At 42.0% G+C, this 20,727-nt stretch overlaps 1 protein-coding gene across 1 annotated transcript in view; it reads right to left on the bottom strand.

Annotated features, from left to right (window-relative positions):
• LOC147734863 (galactose-specific lectin nattectin-like) overlaps window positions 1–20,727 on the bottom strand; it is an 89,816-nt gene that overhangs the window by 5,684 nt on the left and 63,405 nt on the right. Inside the window, exon 6 of the mRNA XM_086953655.1 lies at window positions 14,304–14,379. Within this exon, the coding sequence (XP_086809781.1) occupies window positions 14,304–14,379 (76 nt within the window). The remainder of the gene's footprint in view (window positions 1–14,303; window positions 14,380–20,727) is intronic.

Below are 20,727 nucleotides of genomic sequence, written 5' to 3'. Positions count from 1 at the left end.
CTAGCAAGGGAAGGTTGCAGAGCCTGGCCACACCTGTTTAATATGACCAAATGCTCAGCACTGTATAGGGGTGGCTGCCTTTAGTGGGGTTGGCCACAGTAGCTTGATCGGCCCCCCAGTGTGGGTTTGGATGCGTGCAAGGGGTTGGTTGTAGAGTCTGGCCGCAGGTTTTGGACTTACACATGGTAAAGAAATATTACTTTACATTAAAAAAACTAGAAATTCAATGGAAAAAAACAAAGGTTAAGTAGCAGTAACAACGTTACATTTTAATGTGAAAAGAAACACTGAAAATAATCAGTTATAGTTACAGTGATTTTAAGTAGCTATAACTCATTCCCTTGCCATGCACTGCTAATTACCCCACTTATCACATCATTCATGAGAGTTTCTATGACATCACTGCAATATTTACAATGGCACTATTGATTAGAGAGAGGCGAGTTACTCACCATACACTACTATGCACACTCGTCATTTGAGAGATATAAGCCTGAAAAGATAGGCCAGTCCATCCACACACTCTACTATGCACACACATCATCTGAAAGAGAGGTCTCAAAAGAGAGGCCCGTCCCTCCAGTACCCTACTACGCACACCCACCATCTGAGATAGGGGTCTGAAATGAGAGGCCAGTTCTTCCCTGCACCCTTCATATAAGACAAGGGTCTGAAAGTAGAGGACAGTTATTTTCCTTTTCACTACTGCACACAACCGTCAATTGAGACAGGGGCCTGAAATGAAAGATGTGTCACTTCCCACACCTTACTATTCACACATGTTTTTCAATAGAGACAACTCAGTGAAGAGGCCATTCCCTCCTCACACCCTACTATGCACACTGATTATTTGATGGAGAGGTCTTAAAGGAGAGGCCACTTGCTCCCTATAATCCTACTGTACACACCCGTTATCTGACAGAGTGTTCTCTAACCAGTGGCCAGTCCATCCACACACACTACCATGCACATCCATTATCTGATAGAGATGTCTTAAAGGAGAGGCTACTTCCTACCTACACTGTACTATGCACTCCCATTATCCAAGGGAGGGATCTCAGTGGATAAGCCAGTCACTACACACTCCCTTTTATGCATACCTGCCATCCGAGTGAAAGTAGTTTGAAAGAAAAGTGTAGTTCCTCCTCACACCCTTGTAAGCTCACTCATTATGCCAGATAGGGTTTCCATTGGAGAGGTTATTCCCTTCTATATACTACTATTTCCCTACAGTACTGTTGCAAACTCGCAAGAGTCTTCCAAAAGTAAGCTTCAGGGAGTGTAGCTTGCTGCATAAGGTGCGTTCAATCTCACAAGCGTCTCATGAGACTCGCACAGAAAATGACTAGGCATCCCACTAGGTGTTTTTTACGGTCCTCCAGGAGTCTTATGAGATTGTATGGGGAGAAGTAGAAAAAGAAGGTCCTGGGGTAACCAATAGTTAATATTCTAATTACATAGTTGAAGAAATGCTGTGATGTGATTGGCTGCAGAGGCAGGTGTAGCTTGCATTGTCCTTGGTACTTTGAAGGAGAAGGAAGTCTGTTTGAGTTGTGCTCAGCAGATGTGACCTAATTTGGAACTGAAAGAGACAGTTGTATTTAAAAAAACAGCTCCAAGTTCAGGTATTTAATAATATATTTTATGAAATTTATTGAGAAGTGACAATAAGTAGACTACAGTTAATAAAGATTCTACACAAGGTTTACTGAGGGAAAAGATGTTAGAGGTGTAGATTTCTGAATATATATTTTAAGAAGTAGATATTAAAATGTAGAGAGAAAGCAGCACATATTGCACATAGTGTTAAAAAATTAACTTTTCAATGTGTGTGTATTTGTAAGTAAAAGAGGCAGGGTTTCTCAAATTATAATACAAAGATTCTGAAATCTGTTAATAGAACCCCTTCCCTGCGGGGGGAGGGGGCAAGACGCTGCGGTGCTCGTGACGATACCAGCTCGTCATGAGTCAAAGTAGAGCTGGTCTCGTCACCACTCAGCCCACTGATTAATTCGCCTGCACAGGCGGGAAATTATTTGCGCATGTGCGGAGTAAGAGCCATTATGAGGAGACCAGCTCATCATGAGCACAGCTCCACTGTGACTCATGACAAGCTGGTCTCGACATTAGCACCAAAGAGGTTAAGCCCTAGTGTTTTGGACGAAATCCTGCCTGAAACATAAGGATTGCGCCACTGGAAAAGGCCCAGTCTTTAAGAGGATGCTGCTTCCCTTTCTTTGCCTTCTGTTTATTAAGTTTATATAAGTTTGTGATATATGTTTCCCAGGCCAGTGCTGACACTGGAAGTGCTTGTGTTGTTTTCATGATGCCTATTTGTTTGGCAACTAGGCTCCAAAATTCTTTGCTGTTTTTACTTGTAACTGCCAATTTAATGTCTATCCAATTCTTGTCCTTTTCTTCTCATAGTTTTTTCGTTTTTTCCCATTGTCGTAGGGCCCGATTCACAGAATAAACTTAAGACTCAATCCTAAACTTACTACTATTTTGGTATTCACAGAATGCACTTACTACTTTTGGCATTCACAGAATGAACTTACTACTTTTGGTATTCACAGAAGTTAGGATTTTGTCTTAAGTCTGTCTTAAGTTTGTCTTAAGACAAACTTAAGACAATATTCTAACTTCTGTGAATACCAAAAGTAGTAAGTTCATTCTGTGAATGTCAAAAGTAGTAAGTGCATTCTGTGAATACCAAAATAGTAGTAAGTTTAGGAATGAGTCTGAAGTTCATTCTGTGAATCAGGCCCGTAGTTTTTTCAACATTTTTATTTCTTCCTGTCTTGGCCCAGAAAAATTTAAGAACTGCAGTCGGATCAGGCTATTTAATTGTACTGATTTGTAACCTTTGATTTTGGCTTTTGCGTGTCCCATTTTTCTCTCCTATCTATTTGATTGATCCTATAGAGATGCAATAACTGTAGACACTATTAATTAGTAATTCGTTATCAGATTAGATTCTTTTTTAGATGGATTTAGACAGGTAGCTGAAATTGCAAAGTTCATTCCCTCAATTGCTTTTGAGTTCCAAACAATCCTACAGTTTTTATGGTCTACATTAGCATGGCCAAGACAGAGAGGGGCATGATCACTTTCATAAGCATTTGTTTTTATCAATGATTGCACTTTCTGAAAGAGGTCTACACTATAAATTGCATAATCTAAAATGGATAAGCTATTATAACCTGATCTGGTATAGGCGGCCGGAATGTCCCCATCTACTCTTCCATTTAGGATTACTCCGTTCATTGCATTAACATGGGAGAGTAGAAGTTTCCCTCGCTTATTAGCTTTTATCTCTGCTGGTAACAGTGGCTTTGGAATGAAGCAGGCTTCCTCTTTTTTGTGTTTTCCCTCATTATCCAAAGTGTTAGATATATTTCCGTTAAAGTCTCCAAAGATTAATACTGGTGGATATCCATTATGGGCGGCCATTGCCATTTAAATCTTTTTGAATATTTTTGCTAGTAAAGAGTCATAGCGAGGCTCCGGCAGGATGTAAACATTAAAAATTTGTAGATCCTGGATGATGATCAGGCTTATATTTTGATATTTAATCTTAATGCACTGCGCATTTTGTAGGCACAGATCAATAATTTCTAGATCCCAATAGATTTCTTTTTTTAGTAGAATAGCAAGGCCTCCTTTTGCATGCCCCTTTTCTGTAACCTCAGCTGCGATGTTAAACACAAAATAATTCTGTTGGATGAAAGTATCTATGGACCAAGTTGGGTTTTTCCTGCAATATTCCAGGAGATGATCATTAAGCTATTGCTAAAAAGGAAATCTTAGTGCGTTCCCTTGTTTATTACTATTTAAATTTCCAGATTTCCAGAACCATAGATTTTCTTTTTCTTGTGACTCAATTTTTAGAGATGGCTGGGTCCAAATTCGGTGCTCGCCTTGATTGACTGATGATATTAGGGATCCTTCTGTTGTACTCATTAGAGATTTTGACACACTATCCGTGTGATTACGCTGAGGGTAGGACTTACTCTCCGTATTGACCTTTGTCCTGTTAAAATCTATGCCCTTTGTTTTAACTTTAGCCACGTCAAAACTATTTTTATGAAGTTTATCTCTTTCTTTTAAGATAATAGTCGGGATAATGTTAGACAAAAAACTCCACATTTGCCACTGTAAGGTCCGATTTATTCGGGAAAACTACTAATTTTAATTCTAAAGACGTGAGTGACTGAAGTTGTGGAATCTTATGTAATAAATGTAAAATTCTCCCACGATTTAAAGGAACTGTATCACTAGGGAGTAGATCTATCAATTCCACAACACTAGATAGAGTTTGGTCTTCTTTTCCATATGTATTTATAGTTGGGGAATAGATTCCTATTTCCTCTGAGTTTATTTTTTCCTGACATTCTTTTATATATTTTCCTGAAAAAGTTTGCTCCAGAGGGTTTAATTTAATTTTATCCTGTGTCCTTTTAATTTCAGATAAAATGTTATGTTTATCTATGATTTGAGTTGTCTCTTGATTTTCCATAATTGGATCATGCCTCTGAGTTATCTGTTCTGGTGTTTGTGGGAATTTTATTTTCCTTCTGGTTCGCTGCGAGATTTTTTGGTTTTATCGTTTTTTGCTTTCCTTCCCCTTTTTGATGTGTTTCTTTTCCTTTAGCTTAGACATAAGCTCAGGTGTTTCTAATATAGAGGCGATTATAGGCTCCTTTACCGAGTGTGTTTGTGTTTGAGTTACTATTCTTTGCTGTTTCTTTTGTTTAAAAATGGTAAATATTGGTATCTCAGGTAGAGGGATACTTTCGGCCATAGTTTCCTCAAATAACTTGCATAAAGAGTAAACTTCTTTGTCTTGTCTGGGCCTATATCCGATTTTTTTTACATGTGTCCCTCTGTTTGTGTTGCCTTTTGTACTTTTCCTATAAGGTGGTTGACAGCTAGTAGCTTTGAAGTTTCTTCTTCTCGACTCGTAGCTTTTCCTGTATGATTTGATATAATGTTGGGATTTTGATTGAGTTGCTTTTTACTTTTTTTTCACTAAATATTGTAAAATCCCAGTTTGTGCTTCAAGAATTGTGTCCGAGTTGTCAAGATTTTTCTCAAGTAGGGCCAATATAGATTCTCTGTAGTGAGTAGAAAGCACTAGATATTGGTTCTCGACTATTACGGCGTTGAGGTGTATCAAAGAATGTTGATTCTATTGATTGTGAACAGTATTCCATGCAGACCACTGCATTTTTGGGGTGCTATTGAGTGGCGGTGGAGTCTCTTTTTCAGTTAATGGAGACAGGTGAGCAAAACCCAATGGAGATTTAATATCTGGTAGAGTGAAGTCGGTGTCTAGAATTGCAGGGGAAATTTCCTGAGCTGTGTTTAAGAGCAATTGTTCCTGGTCCCCCTGCTAACTGTCTCCTTTTTTTGGTTTTTTGTCTGTTTGTTATCTTGTTTGATAATCATTGGGTTGTCATTACTGACTGCTGATTGCATTTGACCACAGTCCCTTTCCTTTGTCTTGGGTTTTCCTTTCATTTGCGACCTCTGCTCCATTGGTGCTATTTAGTCACCTGTTCTGGGAGTAATAGTAAAAAATGTTGTAATGTCTACTGTTCCTAGGTTAGCTCCAATGTGAGGTGCTTTATGAGTACTCTTTCTCAGGGATTAGGTAGTGCCAAGTCGTTTCATGTGTACTGTACGAGATCCGAGCTTCTTATAGGCCATAATTGTAGATTACTGAGGGATAGTGAAGGAGTCGCCTTTTAGGTAGTCGAGATCTAACTAGGGCTTACTGCTCCCTTCACCTTTGCGCCTTTGCATCTCTACAGCGTACTCTTGTTTCAGTACAAGCAGTGTTAGTGTGCCAAACTTTAGACGGAGGGTAATCTTCCTCTGCTTTGCCCTACAGCTGTTTTCAGCCCACACGCGGTAAATAAAAACAGACAGACGGCTCCTGCCGCACTTCCACCTATACGTGGTGCAAGGAGAGACAAACCGGCTTCTGCCGCTTCCTTGTACACATGCTGTGCAGAAGAATAATGGCTTCAGAGGCTTTCAGATGCTGTGACCAGCTGTGTCCTTATTTTTAGTTGGGTGTGTGCTTCATGGCAACCTTCAGAGGGCACAGAGGGCACAGTGACACAGAAGAGGGAAGTGGGAAGTGGGAGGGAGTGAGAAGGAAGTGGGGCGAGTTCAGCAAGGCAGAGAGGAGGCAGCACAGTGCATTGCAAGCGCAGTGCAGAATGCACAATGAGAGAGCAGGGCACACTGGGCACCACAGGCTGCACCCAACCTCTGCAGCGCACTCGGGGGTAACACTTCGGTTCAGCCATAATGGCAGCCACTCTCTCCTGCACTCCCGCTTTTACCTCTGGCTAGATGCGACCCAGCTGCGACTGTGACTGCCTCTCTGTTGCTCCACTTCTCTCTGTCAGAATCAGCTCATTCAGCAGGGCTCCTGGATACTAGATTCCGGATTCTGCAACAGATTCCACAATTTTGTGGCTCCCAGGGATTGGCTCTCGGAGGACTCAGAGGTTTGGCTCTTGGAGGACTTGGAGGTCGGCTGCCGGCTCCTCTCCGAACTGGCTTCTTTTCGCAGAGCTCCGCTGGTGGTTATTTCCAGTTGGTCGGCTGCCCACTCTCCGCTCTCTCTGCTTTCTGCTTTTTACTGCGTATTTCAATAACCGGCACCCGGCACCCCGCAGCCGCTGCTACCGCCGCGTCTCATCACAACTAGCTTCAGCTGCTTGAACGACTCAGGCACAGTCTCAGGCATGATCAATGCCTTCAATACAATAGGCCTCGCTTTTTTCAAACCTTGACCTATTCTAGTAAACCATTGCCAGGACTGACTGGTGAATCAAATGCTACCAGTGGGCCTTCAGCACTGATTGTGCCACCCTCAGGAGTAGCCTTAAAATGGTGTCTCAGGCCTGCCACCGCAGTGCCTGGGTGCAGTTGCTAACTGCCATGCTGACCTGAACAGTGTCCACACTGGCCAGGCCTAGCCCTTCCCTTTCTATACACATTGGACACCCCCATGGAAGTCCTAGGTACCCCCCTGGGCAGGGTGCAGTGTATGTGAAAGGTAGAGCATGTACTAGTGTGGGGTGCTCTGGTAGTGAATTACAGCGATTCTCATTTTTCACTATTGAAAGGCTATTTACCCATAGGCTATAATGTGGAGGCTGTGTATAATGTGTACCTGCATATCTTCCCATAGGAGCAAGATATAAAATTAAAGTCTGGTATCCCTGAACTCAGAATTTAATAACTCTTCTTTTAGGAAGGATGGTTTTTAAATCCTGTGTTTGAAAACAGTACTTTTACAAAATGGCTTTTTTCTTGTTTCACCTTTCTGTGTGCCTTGACCTGTTTGTAAATTGACAGAATAGCTCCATTTGCAACTTGAGTGGTTGGAGGGGATAGCACCTGGGCCTGAATAAGGCTGTGTCTGCCTTCCAAAAGGCTGGCTCCACCTCCTGCTGGGCGGCTGACGACCCTGCCCTTCTCTCTCAAAGGAAAGAAGAAGTCAAGTAAACAAAGTGCCCCAGGACTGACCAGAACAGGCTCTGACTAAGCCAAGGCCTCTCTGCCGTCAGAGAATAAAGAGAATATTGGTATAAAAGTGGCTACCCAGACTTCAGAAAATTAGATCATCCTGGAATCAAGAAGGAACCTCTGCCAAGCAGAAAGCTGGAAGACTGAAGAAGAAGGACTGACCTGCTGTAAGACTGACCTGCAGTTGCTTTGCTGCCAAGGAGAGGGGAAGGACTTTGCTGTTACTGTGTCCCCTTGATTGAAGAGATCTCCAAGGGCATGAGAAGAGCTGGTCTCTAGTTAAGAAGTCCAAGGCACAAAAGGACTTCACCGTCAGCTCCCACCCTGAACTCTGCTGAGTGAGTTCAGGCCTTCCTAGAGTGCTTGATCGAACTGTGGGGCCACTGGAAGAGGAAAAGAAGATCTACAATTTGCACACATCGCTCGCTTGCGGAGAGCATCGTCAACAGTGCAAGAAAATTTCCTTTGCCGCGAACGTCGTCTCAGCGCCTGGTGCAGTTGCAAGAACCAACGCATTGTTCGCTTGCGGAGCGCATCGCCCGGTGCAGGAAGATTCCAATCGCTGCGAGTATTGTCGCAGAGCCTGTCATCGCCATGACGAATCATTGCACTGCTTGGTTGTGGGCCGCATCCCGTTGCTGCGAACATCGTTGCAGAGCCAACGCATCGAGGGGCCGCGAGATAAGAAGATCGACGCTGCGCCGCGCATTGCCGCCGCACCGAAGATCATCGCCAACCCGAAGATCATTGCATCGTGCCTTTGCGAGACGCTTCTACCGGAGAAACCTGCGCCTCGGAAATCCATACAAGGTATCGCATCCCTACCCATACAGACAGGATTCGTCCCAACATGCCCTCTGCGTGCAGCGCGGCTGTTGCATCCCCTCCCCAGGGTCTCAGGAGTGACACATCACTTGTTTTTTGACGCTGCAGTTGCCTCAATTCACTTTTGTCGCATCTACAGGTACTTTGGGATAAAAAGTGATGCAACTGTGGATTGTTTTGGTGCAACCCTTTGAACTCTTTTTAAAGACTTATTTTGGAGCAATGTATGTTGGATTTTTGTCATTTTGGTCTTGTGTAGTTTAGATAAAGATATTTTATTTTTGTAAACTGGTGTGTTTTCACTGTGTTACTGTGAGTGTTGGTACAATTACTTTACACATACCTTTGATAAGTCTGTCTGCTCTTGCTAAGCTACAAAGTGGATGAGCAGGGGATATCTAAAGAGTGTGTCCCCCTTACCCTTACAGGAAACAAGGGTCCCTATTTGGACAGTGGTACCTACCTCTGCCAACTAGAGACCCCCAGATCTAACATTGGTGGTCATGATTTGAACTTGTATTTGTACTTGACCCACAGTAATTGGTGTACATCACTAGAATAGTGCAGACCACTACGCAACGACATGCCGTGTTTTTAGTTTTGAGTATTTCTTTAAATGCATAATGTCTCTAAAAGGGAAGGCAGCAAGTGAAGGGGCAGAATTGGAGTTCACATTGAGGATCTGTATTCATACAAAGTGGAGCAGCCTAAACAATTCTGCAAGGATCTTGCCCTATGAAAAGCAGCTCCAGGAAGGATGAGCTGCAGAGAGCCTTGAAGGCCTGGTGGGAGGCCCAAGATGGAAATGAAGCAAGTGGAATGGCTGGTTTTCAACCCCAAGATCTGCCTATGAGCAACCCAGGCTCAAGGCCTGGCAGTAACCATTCCAGTAGGGGGTTCACTCCAGAAGAGTTAGAGGAGAATCAAAGAGTGAGAAACCATGAATTGGAAATCATGAGAATGAAGATGAAGCAATTGGTAGTAGAGACAGAAAAGGCGGCAGAGGAGAGCAAGAATGCTTTTGGCTCATGAGTTGAACATGAGAGAACTAATTATCAAGGCCAAGCAGGTGGTGTCCGTTTCTAATGGTGGCAGCGCACAGCCAGTGCAGGGTGTAAAGTATATATCCCCAATGATTTGGAACAGAATTATAACAGGAGTGAGGATATCTATGCCTGGTTTACCCTGTATGAGATTGCTTTGAGAATTAATGGTTTGCCTGAACAGCATTGGGGGCGGGCCTGTGGGAAAATTTTGAGGGTTCTGGGAGGAGTGCTCTAGAGCCCTTAGAATTAGCAGGTGCCATGACCTATCCCAATATGAAGGAGGCCCTATGTCTCAGGTATAGACTTACTCCAGAACAGTATAGACTACAGTTTAGGAACTCCAAGAAGAAAGAGTCTTAGACTTGGATGGAGTGTGTGAATCTGTACACAAGTGCACTGGAAGGTTGGATGAAGGGCAGCAAAGTAACTGATTATAAGGGGTTGTTGCATTTAATTAGTTGGGAGCACTTGAGTAGTCTATTTTTTCCAGAGCTGCACTAGCCTCTTTAAGACAGCAAGCTGATAGACCCCATTAAGTTTGCTAAGGAGGTGAACCGCTGGACCCGTCCCAGGGGCCACCGAGGAATTGTGGGTGCCACAGCCAAAGGTGGGCAGGGTCCCTAGTAGAAGAGTGGGCGGACAAATGTAACCAAAAGGAGTTTTCTTAAGCCCCCCAAAATATTTCCCAGGGAAAGGAGTCACAACCCCCCAAACCCAGACTGACCTGGGCCCCTAGGGGAATGCGGGACAACAGGGGTCCCCCTACCTGCTATCACTGCAACGAGGTGGGACACATTGGTCCTAGTTCCTCCAAGAAACCCCCAGCACCCACTAGTGTTCCAAAACCGGGTTTAGTGAGTGTAGCTTTGGGAGATGGTTTAATTTCCAGTGAAGGGGAAGGACCAGCAGTAATGACCCTTGTCTCCTTAGGAGACCGAGAGATAGTCCAGGAAACCTACCTGCCCAAGAACACTAAGGAATGCGGGCAGTCGGTGACCATCAATGAGAGGAGGGTGGATGTTCTGAGAGACACAGGAGCCAGTGTGATATCTATAAGGTGTCAGTGGGTGTCTGAAGAGCAGGTCATTCCTAATGTACTTCACCCAGTAGTTGCAGCTGACAACTTGGTGTGCCTCTGAAAGGTGGTTCAGGTTCCCTTTGAGTGCATGGGGGTCTAAGGACTCTTGAAGGTTGTGAGTTCATCCTTGCCTGTAGAATGTCTTCTAGGAAATGACCTTGAGAGGTCCCCAAGGAAGGAGTTGGAACACCAGGCTCATATGGAGATGTTGGGTCTGCCTGAGTGGATCTGTGTGACCACTCGGTCAACGGCAGCCAGTAGGGGTGATTCAGCAGACATGGAGCCTGAAACAGGAAGAGTTTCCTGGCCTGCCAGGAAATGAGAGTGCAGGGGGCATGGGAAACCCGTACCCGCGGTTCCCACAGCCCAGGAAGGAGCAGAACCTGAGGGGGATGCTCTGGAGCCTACCCGGGAACAGGTGGCTGAACTGGGGGACCTACCTGAGCTGACCCATTGGCAGCAAGAAGGTGGCCCCTCCAGGGAGGAGTTCTGCAAGGCGCAGATGGAATGCCCTTCTCTCATTGGTGTGCGGCAGCAGGCTGCAGACCAGGCAGCAGGTGGAGACTTCGAGGATCATCTCATTTACTGGGAAGATGAGTTACTTTACAGTGAGCCTTAGGTCGCTGAACCTGGCGCAGCCCGGTGTAGCCTGTGTGCTGGTGGTACCTGAGCCCTTCAGGGCCTTCCTAATGGGTTTGGCTCACAACGTGCCTCTTGCAGGACATCTAGGGCAAGACAAGACATTCCAAAGACTTGTCACCCACTTCTTCTGGCCCCAGATGAAGAGACACATCAGTACATTCTGTGGGACTTGCAGTGGCAAAAGGAGTGGAAAGTACAAGGGGCCCTTCCAACCATTTCCTGAGGTGAGCACCCCTTTCGAGCGGGTGGTCATCGACATTGTGAGGCCTCTGGACCCCAAAGACAGCCTTAGGCAATAGGTTCATCCTGGTCTTGGTGGAGCATGCCACCCGGTACCCGGAAGCTGTCCCTCTCAGGACAATCACGGCACCCGTGGTGGGCTGTGCATTGATTGGGATCTTTACCCGTGTGGGCTTCCCCAGGGAGTTGGTCTCCGACTAGGGTACCAACTTCATCTCTAGGTACATGAAGTCTCTGTGGGAGTGGTGTGGGGTAATTTATAAGTTTACCACTCCTTACTATCCTCATGTAAACACGTTTGTTGAAAGGTTCAACTCAACTCTGAAAGGTATGATAATGGGCCTTGCGGAACCCATGGGACAGAATTGGGACGTATTTTTACTATGCCTGTTGTTTGCCTACAGGGAGGTGCCTCAAAAGTCCTTAGGGTTCATACCCTTTGAACTTCAGTAAGGCCACCCTGTTAGCGGACCTCTCACTCTGATGAAGACGGTTGGGAGAAATACCCTGGTAAAACCCCCCAGGATGTGTTCAGCTACATGCTGACCTTCCACAACCAGACCCAGTGCTTCAGTGTGCTCATCAGGAGAACCTAGAAGATAGCCAGGAGGAAGTGAAAAGATGATACGACCAGAATGCCACTCTGGTCGAATTTCAACCTGGGCAGAAGGTATGGGTGATGGCGCCAGTGGAGCCTTGTGTGCTCCAAGACAAGTGGACTGGGCCATACGATATGGTGCAATGTAACAGCAAAGTAACCTACCTAGTTAACTTGCAGACCCCCAGACAATCCTTGAGGGACTTACATGTGAAAAGTCTCAAAAGCCCAGATCTTACAATGTGTCCATACCCTAGCCTCTATAGCTGTTATGTAAGGTAGACTTCTCAGCATAGAGATAATTTCTTCCCACACCACCCTTTTATGTTTGTCATATTGGGCAGAGTTGTAATCAAAGGTAAGCCCCTTTTCACACCAAATTTGCACACCCATCATCCAAGAGACAGGTCACAGGAGAGGCTCAATAATGTCTCTACATTCTACAATGCAGACGTATCATACAAGAGAGATGTTGCAGCAAAAAAGTTACTTTGTCTACACAGCTTACTATGTGTACCTGTCAGCATGGAAAAATGTATTAGCAGAGACGTAAGTTTTTCTCATAGACTACTACAGACACCTCTCACTCTGGGGAGATGCTTTAGCAGGCAGGCCAGTCCCTTTACAGATAGTTCTGTGTAACCCTGTTGTTTTAGGGAAATATGTCAGCAGAGAGGTGATAGTAGAGAAGACAATTCTTCTATACATACTACTGCGTATGAGTGTCATTCTGAAGAGAGATGCCATTGGACAGGTAAATCTATTTCCACATGCTAATATAGATGGCTATTGCCTTGGGGAGAGTTTTTGGGTGGAGAGACCAGTACCTCAAATACTTCCTATGCAATATAGAGATCTTAAATATGAGGTGAGTAATTTCTACACCTTACTACGCATACTGCTATGCCTGGGGAAAGATGTGATTGGAGAGGTAGTATCTCCTTACACTATACTCTAAACACTGGTCACCTTGATTCAAGGTTTCAGTGGAGAGGCTAGTCCCACCTGTGTTCGATTGGGCTAAAAAATCGTCCTGGGCACGCTAAACAAAATGGGCCCACCTTTGCATTTTACTTTTCCGCAAAACCTTGCTTTATCGAAATTGTATTAAAAAAAGGGGTAAGGGGGGTTAGAAAAAATACACAGATTAGTTTACACTGGTGAAGCACACCTGAAAACAACTCGAGGCCACTTCTGCTCAGGCCCCCTGCGCCCCCTCAATCTGCATACATTAATGGGCCTGCCCAGTGAGAGAAAGGGAGTAACACCTCTGCCGTTGATTAAAGGGAGGTAATGGATGCCCATCTACCACCGGAGAGGCCACTCAAGCACCCATTGGGCGGCTGGTGGCATTGAATAACGCAGAAACTGCCCATATCAGCCTTCAGACTGCTATAAAAAGCAGACCACAGCTGGAACTCGGACACCAGCCCCTCGGGCATTGTCCGAGTGCCCGCATTACCAATCCGATGCTGAGTCTCACCACAAAGTCCACTATTCACAGTTGTTGGCCTTAGGAGTTCTGCGAGTGAGAGCTCAGCCTCTTCTCAAACCCTACTATGCACTGCTGTTATACTGTGAAAAGCTTTCATTGGAGAGGCCATTATTTCCCAACACCCTACTAATGGGACAATAAGTTATCAGTACTTTAATGTAAGAAAGTCTAAATTCATGTCCTTAAAAATTTTAACTGAGTCTTGTGAAATTGAAAAAAAAAGAACATCGGGGTGGAGAAAATCTTTCTCAAGAGAGAGGTTCCTGTGGAGAAGCTTCTTTGCTTCCAGAGTCTAATATACATACCCTATGATACTCAGCTATTATGCATGCAATATAGGTTACAATGTATGGGCTTGTGAGACTCTTGAAAGAGCTGGAGTAATTTACATGTGAGGGTAGGTGTTTGGGTTCATCTGTTCTTGCGAGAGTCTTGCAGATGTCAGTATCACTAAAAAAGGAATTAACACCTTGAAACAGTCACATAATGTTGAAATATGGTGGCTCTAACAACAGCCTTTAATGTAATTTGAGATTAGTGATGACATAAATGGTCTCATTGAACATGTCATGAGCGATGTCATATGTGAGATCATATGCAGTACATTTCAGAGGTGCAAGTTATTGTTAGTGCTGCTAACTATGACTGCTGAATTCCTGTTTTTTTTTAAATTCAAAACGTTAATATTGTCACTGAATATTTGTCCTAACTATAGGGTTCCTTTAACCTTTGTTTATTAATGGATACATCCATGACTGTAGCGCAATGCAAAAGGTTTCAAATATTGTACAAATAAAGAATAACACAGTATGCATAATGGAGTCTTACCGATTACTGAGGTAATATTTACAGACGTAAGAGAGAGAAGTTCCTGTCAGATCGTAATCATTCCACGTAATGTGTCCTAGAGCAGAGACAAAATATTATTGTTTCTAATATATTTTCCTCATCATCCTTAAATAAAGTACTGTCTTTTAACATGTTCCATATTTATTTCCAATATATATGAAAAGCTTTCAACAGATAGAGATATACAATAAGGCTTTAATGGATGAGTTCAGTGAAATATGTTGTTGTTTATTGGGTTTGAGTGGGTTTGGGTAGGTATCGGTCTTCTAGACTGTAAGGTTAGTAAGTGAAACCATCTTTTCCTCTTTTGTACTATTCTGAAGCTTTCAGGAGATGATATTACAAAGTTTGGTGCATTATAATCTTCTTCTGAATACAGCCAATTTTTTTCTTTAAAACTATTTGTTCACTTTTTCAGCATCTAAAGGTCAATAGAAAATGCAATAATAGCAATATGATAAGAAACATTGACATATTATGATGTTTGGAAATTAAATATCAATGAAAATAAAACATTTACATGTTCGCCAATTGCGAAACAACTACATTTGTTTTTCACATGTTTGAGGCCAACCCCTCCCATTGGTTATATTTTTGGGAATTCCCCAATATATTTAATAAGCTGTCATTTCTAATTGGGAGCAGGTACATATATTTAATGAAACACCCTCTTCATTGATAAAGACGGATTTTTCATTACAATTACGAAAATGCCAGATTTAGAAAGTTCTTAAACTCCCATAATTAGGAGGGCTAAGCTGAATATACTCTGTAAATCAACTGTAAAAATGCCAAGACTGATAATCTTTCAATCAATCATTCATCTTAAAGATCACGCTCCTGAAACACTACTATCCGTTACATTTATTCAGATAACATTTTTCAATATTCAAGCTGTTTTGTGAAACATTATTTTCATCAATACTCATCAATGTTTACACATTTCATCAAAAATCAATGACCTTACAATACACAGAGATAGACTCACTTACAAAATATGTAACACTAAACAAGTTACAATAAAATAACAATAAGAACAAACAACCAATCATTTCTTTGTTTGTCTCTTTGATTCTGTACAATTAAAGATTTGGATTAAACAATACAGGAATAATACTTGCAAACCTAGTTAGGTGCCATCCACGAAAAATATTAGACCCCCAGGGCCTAATTATAAAAAAAGCTTAGTTTTTTTTTATGTTTTATTTTTTTTTACGGCAGAGTCTGTGCACCATACACGCACCTGCTGGGTCTTTTAAAAAAATAATAATAACAGTTTATGTGCCCTGGGGGTCTTTCTGGGACCCCCTAAGCAGGTCTAGAGGGTAAAAGTATTTCTACCCTGTCCCCTTTCTACGTTTTGCACACATATTCCTCTGACTTCTTCAGCCTCACTTCTACCGAGGCACAAAATGGCTGCCAACAGTTCCTGGTTTCGAATGTTGACAACCACTTGAAAGCCAATTAGGATTCAGCGTGTGATTGAAAGAGTGTGCTTACGATACACTCACGATCCGCTGATAGTCCGCGGATCGTCCGCGCCCACAGATATATAAATGCTTTTAACTGTAATTTTCTCAGGAACTACTGAACAGATTGACACCATTCAAGCAAAAGGCACATGTCTGAACCGAGGACTACATCTTTGCCGAATTTGGCATACTTCCGTTCAGCAGTTCGGGCTGTAGCTGAGGCTAAAGGTCCTAATGGAAATTGCATGGGGAAAACATGTTTTGGGACCCCCTTTTTTCTCAGCCCCTGCTTCACAAATCACTGAGAAACTTTTCAAAATAGGAGCGGACTGGAGCTGATCATACGTTTTGAAAATTTTGCGAAGATTCGTCAACCGGCACCAAAGTTATTCGAAAGAGAATGTTGTGGATTTCCTATGGAAAAGAGGTCCTAACTATAACTACCTACTGGCGACCGCCAGTATTTAATATATATGTATGTGTATATATATATATATATATATATATATATATATATATATATATATATATATATATATATATATATATATATATATATATATATATACACTGAAAAAAACATAGGTTTCAGGCCTTATATAGTTAGGAATTAGCATTTAAAAAACCTTTAAATTTCACTCAAAAACTATACGTTTTAAGGGTGTTATAGTTAGCTGGACATTTCACTCATACAAAACCATTGAAATTGCTCCTATATAGTTAGTTGTACTAACTATATATCGCGCACCCGCAATCCACTGCTGATGATGTCACATATTAGATCATTCATGACAAGGTCAGTGACATCACTGATGACATCTCAAATGACATCACTGATGACATCACTGATGACACCATCCAGTGAATGTGGTTTGCTTCGTTATTTAAATATTCATTATATATAGCAATTTGCATTGAAGAATGAGTGGATATATTAAAATAAATATTTGGATGGAGGATTTAGTAGCAGTGTAATTGACTGTTTACTTGACCAATTTATAGGGTCCCACTAAATATAGTGGATAGTGACTAAACTGTTTGAATATCTGTATCTCTTTGTCAGTTGTTGTGTAAACAGGTACTCCAGTTGGTTACTAGCTATGTGAAAGTCTGTATTAGTTATTGATTAGTTAACTGTGTATTTGTATGGGAGAGTGAATGTGTGTGTGGTTCGGTGGGGGGGGGGTGTGACTGCCCAAAGATGTGTGAGTAGTTGATTCACTAGATATATGAAGTTAAAACTACATGTTCTAACAGTTGTTTGGGTGAGTGAATATCTTTATGGGTGTGGTGATGAGCAAATATATTTCTCAATGGTACATGTCCAACAAACTAGAAAAATAAAAGGCAGTGTATGTGTCAGTATATAAATAGTATATAAATAAGTATACATAAGACTCAATGATTGTGCGAGTGACTGTATGGATAACTATATACTTGTGATAATGATTCTATAATTCACTAAGTATGACTTACTATCTAAATGAATAGATGAAGTTGTGTTTGTATAAGTGTGTAGCTAAGTAAATATGTAAGTATGATCCATTGTTTGCATAAGTGAGTAGGATGACTTCATATGTGAATAGGATGTGTACTGGTGTGTAATGTCGATTTAGGTGTATAAGTATTTTTGATAGTGTTCTATTGTTCATTGACAGCATGTATGAGTGAATCTATGAATCACTGAGTGGGTTTTTAGAAACTTGTATTGCTGTAACAATGGATTCAAATATCATACTCTGTATTTTACAAAGAGTGATGAAAGATTTTAATAGTGTATGAAAAGGTGTATGTGATTGTCACGTGGATGATGTCATCAGTGATGTCATCAGTGATGTCATTTGAGATGTCATTAGTGATGTCACTGACCTTGTCATGAATGATGTAATATGTGACATCATCAGCAGTGGATTGCGGGTGCGCGATATATAGTTAGTACAACTAACTATATAGGAGCAATTTCAATGGTTTTGTATGAGTGAAATGTCCAGCGAACTATAATTCCTAATTATATAAGGCCTGAAACCTATGTTTTTTTCAGTGAATTTCAAAGGTTTTTTTAATGATAATTCCTAACTATATTAGACCTGAAAGCCCACCAGGAATCTCCAGTATGTGCCAGGGGACTGCATTGCAGAGAGGTGTAATGAAGCCACGCCCCTTTTTACACCTCTCTGCAACACCAGCCCCCGTGCATGTTTGAAGAGGGGGAACTAATTCCCCTTGCATACTGGGGGCCCCTGGGGGCCAACTAGCCCACCTGGAACCTCCAGTATGCGCCAGGGGGCTGCATTGCAGAGGTGTAATGAGGCTATGCCCATTGTTACAACTCTCCGCAACGCAGCCCCCTGGCGCGTTTGCAGAGGGGGATCTAATTCCCTTTGCATACTACTAGGGATCCCTGGGGGCCAACTAGCCCACCAGGAGCCTCCAGTATGCGCCAGGGGGCTGCATTGCACAGAGGTGTGATGAGACTATGCCCCTTTTTACACCTCTCTGCAACGCAGGCCACTGGCGAGTTTTCAGAGGGAGGAGTAATTCCCCTTGCATACTGGGGGTCCCTGGGTCATATCTTATCATATCTTTTTAGGAAAATAAAAGCATTTGAATATGCACCAAGATTCAGCACTTCAATAAGGACTCTAAGTGATATGATTTGATTGGACTTATTGTGCATGTGGTGCGGTGCCAAACTTCTCCACTACTCTCTACCACTTACTCTCTACAACTCCAATACTCTCTAATACTCACTCTCTACTACTCATTCTCTACTACTCTCTACTACTCTCTCTCTACTACTCACTCCCTACTACTCACTATCTTCTACTCCCTACTACTCACTCTCTACTACCTACTACTCACTCTCTACTACTCTCTCTCTACTACTCTCTCTCTACTACTCACTCTTTACTACTCACTCTTTACTACTCACTCTCTACTACTCTCTACTACTCACTCACTACTTCACTCTCTACTACTCTCTACTACTCACTCTCTACTACTCACTCTCTACTACTCACTCTCTACAACTCTCTCTACTACTCTCTACTACTCACTCTCTACTACTCTCTACTATTCTCTCTCTCTGATACTCACTCTCTTCTACTCTCTACTACTCACTCTCTACTACTCTCTACTACTCACTCTGTACTACTCTCTACTACTCACTCTCTACTGCTCTCTACTACTCACTCTACTACTTACTCTCTACTCACTCTCTACTACTCACTCTCTACTACTCACTCTCTACTACTCTCTACTACTCACTCTAATATTCACTCTACTACTCACTCTCTGCTACTTTCTCTACTGCTCTCTACTACTCTCTACTACTCACTCTCAACTCTATTACTCACTTTCTACTCTCTACCTCTCTCTACTTCTCTCTCTACTAGTCTCTACCTCTCTACCTCTACCTCTCTACCTCTACCACTCTACCTCTCTCTACACGAACACATATATATATGCATATATATATGTATGTGTATATATATATATATATATATACATATATAAACATATATAATCTGCATATCTATATAAATACAAATATAAATGCATGCATACATATACATATATGCATACATATGCATGTTATTTACATGAAAGTTTTAATAACACTAATAAAAGCAAAGCTAAAAACCCACCTCATTACAAACAGAATGGCTTTAACTTAAACGAGGGCGAGATCTATTGCATTTTCAATGCTTGTTTACTTTGGTTCCATCAAGAAGGCATTCAGATGTGTCACACATTTGCCATAAATTCTGAATGTTAGCACTCTAGTTGCTCAAAAGATCACTGTAGTAAAGCTACTGCTCACCAGGGAAGTCTGCTGCTGGTATTCAAAGTGCATGTTTCAGTCTGCATGTCAGAATTTTTTTAATGAAATAGAAGAGGATTTGAGAAGTCACTCAAAATGTGCCCTAATTATTCTTTCTGAAGCACTGATCATACTTTCTATGGCAAAATCCCCTAATTTTGTTCCCTTTTAAATTAAATGTTTTCAGACTTACCACTTCATTCCAATCAAGATGGCTTCTGGTGTGCCATACTTTTGTCATAAGTAAGACTGTTAGCGCTCTAGTTGTTCTTTAGAACACTCTGGGACATTCTGTCATTGGGCTATACTCGGGCTACATCTGGGTAATATTATGCTACATTTGGGCTCTTTTGTCTCTGGTGGCCATCTTGGGAGACTGCATGTCACAATTTTTTAATGAAATTGAAGAGGATTTGAGAAGTCACTCAAAATGTGCCCTAATTGTTCTTTCTGCAGCACTAATAATACTTTCTCTGGCAAAATATACCCCTTCATTTTGTTCCTTTTTAAATTAAATGTTTTAAGAGTTACCACTTTATTCCAATCAAGATGGCTTCAGGTGTGCCATCCCTTTGTAATAAGTAGGACTGTTAGCGCTCAAGTTGTTCTTTAGAACACTCTAGGAGGCTGCAGTAGAACACAAAGGAATCAACTGACAGTCTCTGTCCTTGTTGGATGTACATGTTTTACTGAGAATGTCAGACTTCATTCTCACATGACTGAGAAAGATAATGTGAATTTACAGAAAATATGCTTTCAGTTTTGCTAATAGATCCCCTTCCAAACCACTGTGGGAAAAGCATGAGATAATAGTTTTCTTTCAAACGTGATTCATGATATCCCAGCAGAAGGCGTTTTCACATGGTAAAATCACCTTAGAACACACCACAATTCTTAAAATGAGTACGGTACCATCAACAAATGATTTATAATGTAACTAAAGTCCTAAAACCCTCTATTAACTACAATGCTTTTTAAGAGGTGCTATCATGTATATAGGTCCCAAGATGGCTGCCAACACTTCTTGGATGAAGTGCTGACAGCCAATCAGATCTCACGATGAGATGTGTGGTTAGGCTCTGCCCAGATATATATTTTTTTTAAAGTA

The sequence above is a fragment of the Lissotriton vulgaris genome, chromosome 1_2, assembly GCF_964263255.1.
Source record: "Lissotriton vulgaris chromosome 1_2, aLisVul1.2, whole genome shotgun sequence".
Taxonomy (NCBI): Eukaryota; Metazoa; Chordata; class Amphibia; order Caudata; family Salamandridae; genus Lissotriton; species Lissotriton vulgaris.
The sequence above is the reverse complement of the archived record's forward strand: the minus strand, read 5'-3'. Positions and strand labels throughout refer to the sequence as shown.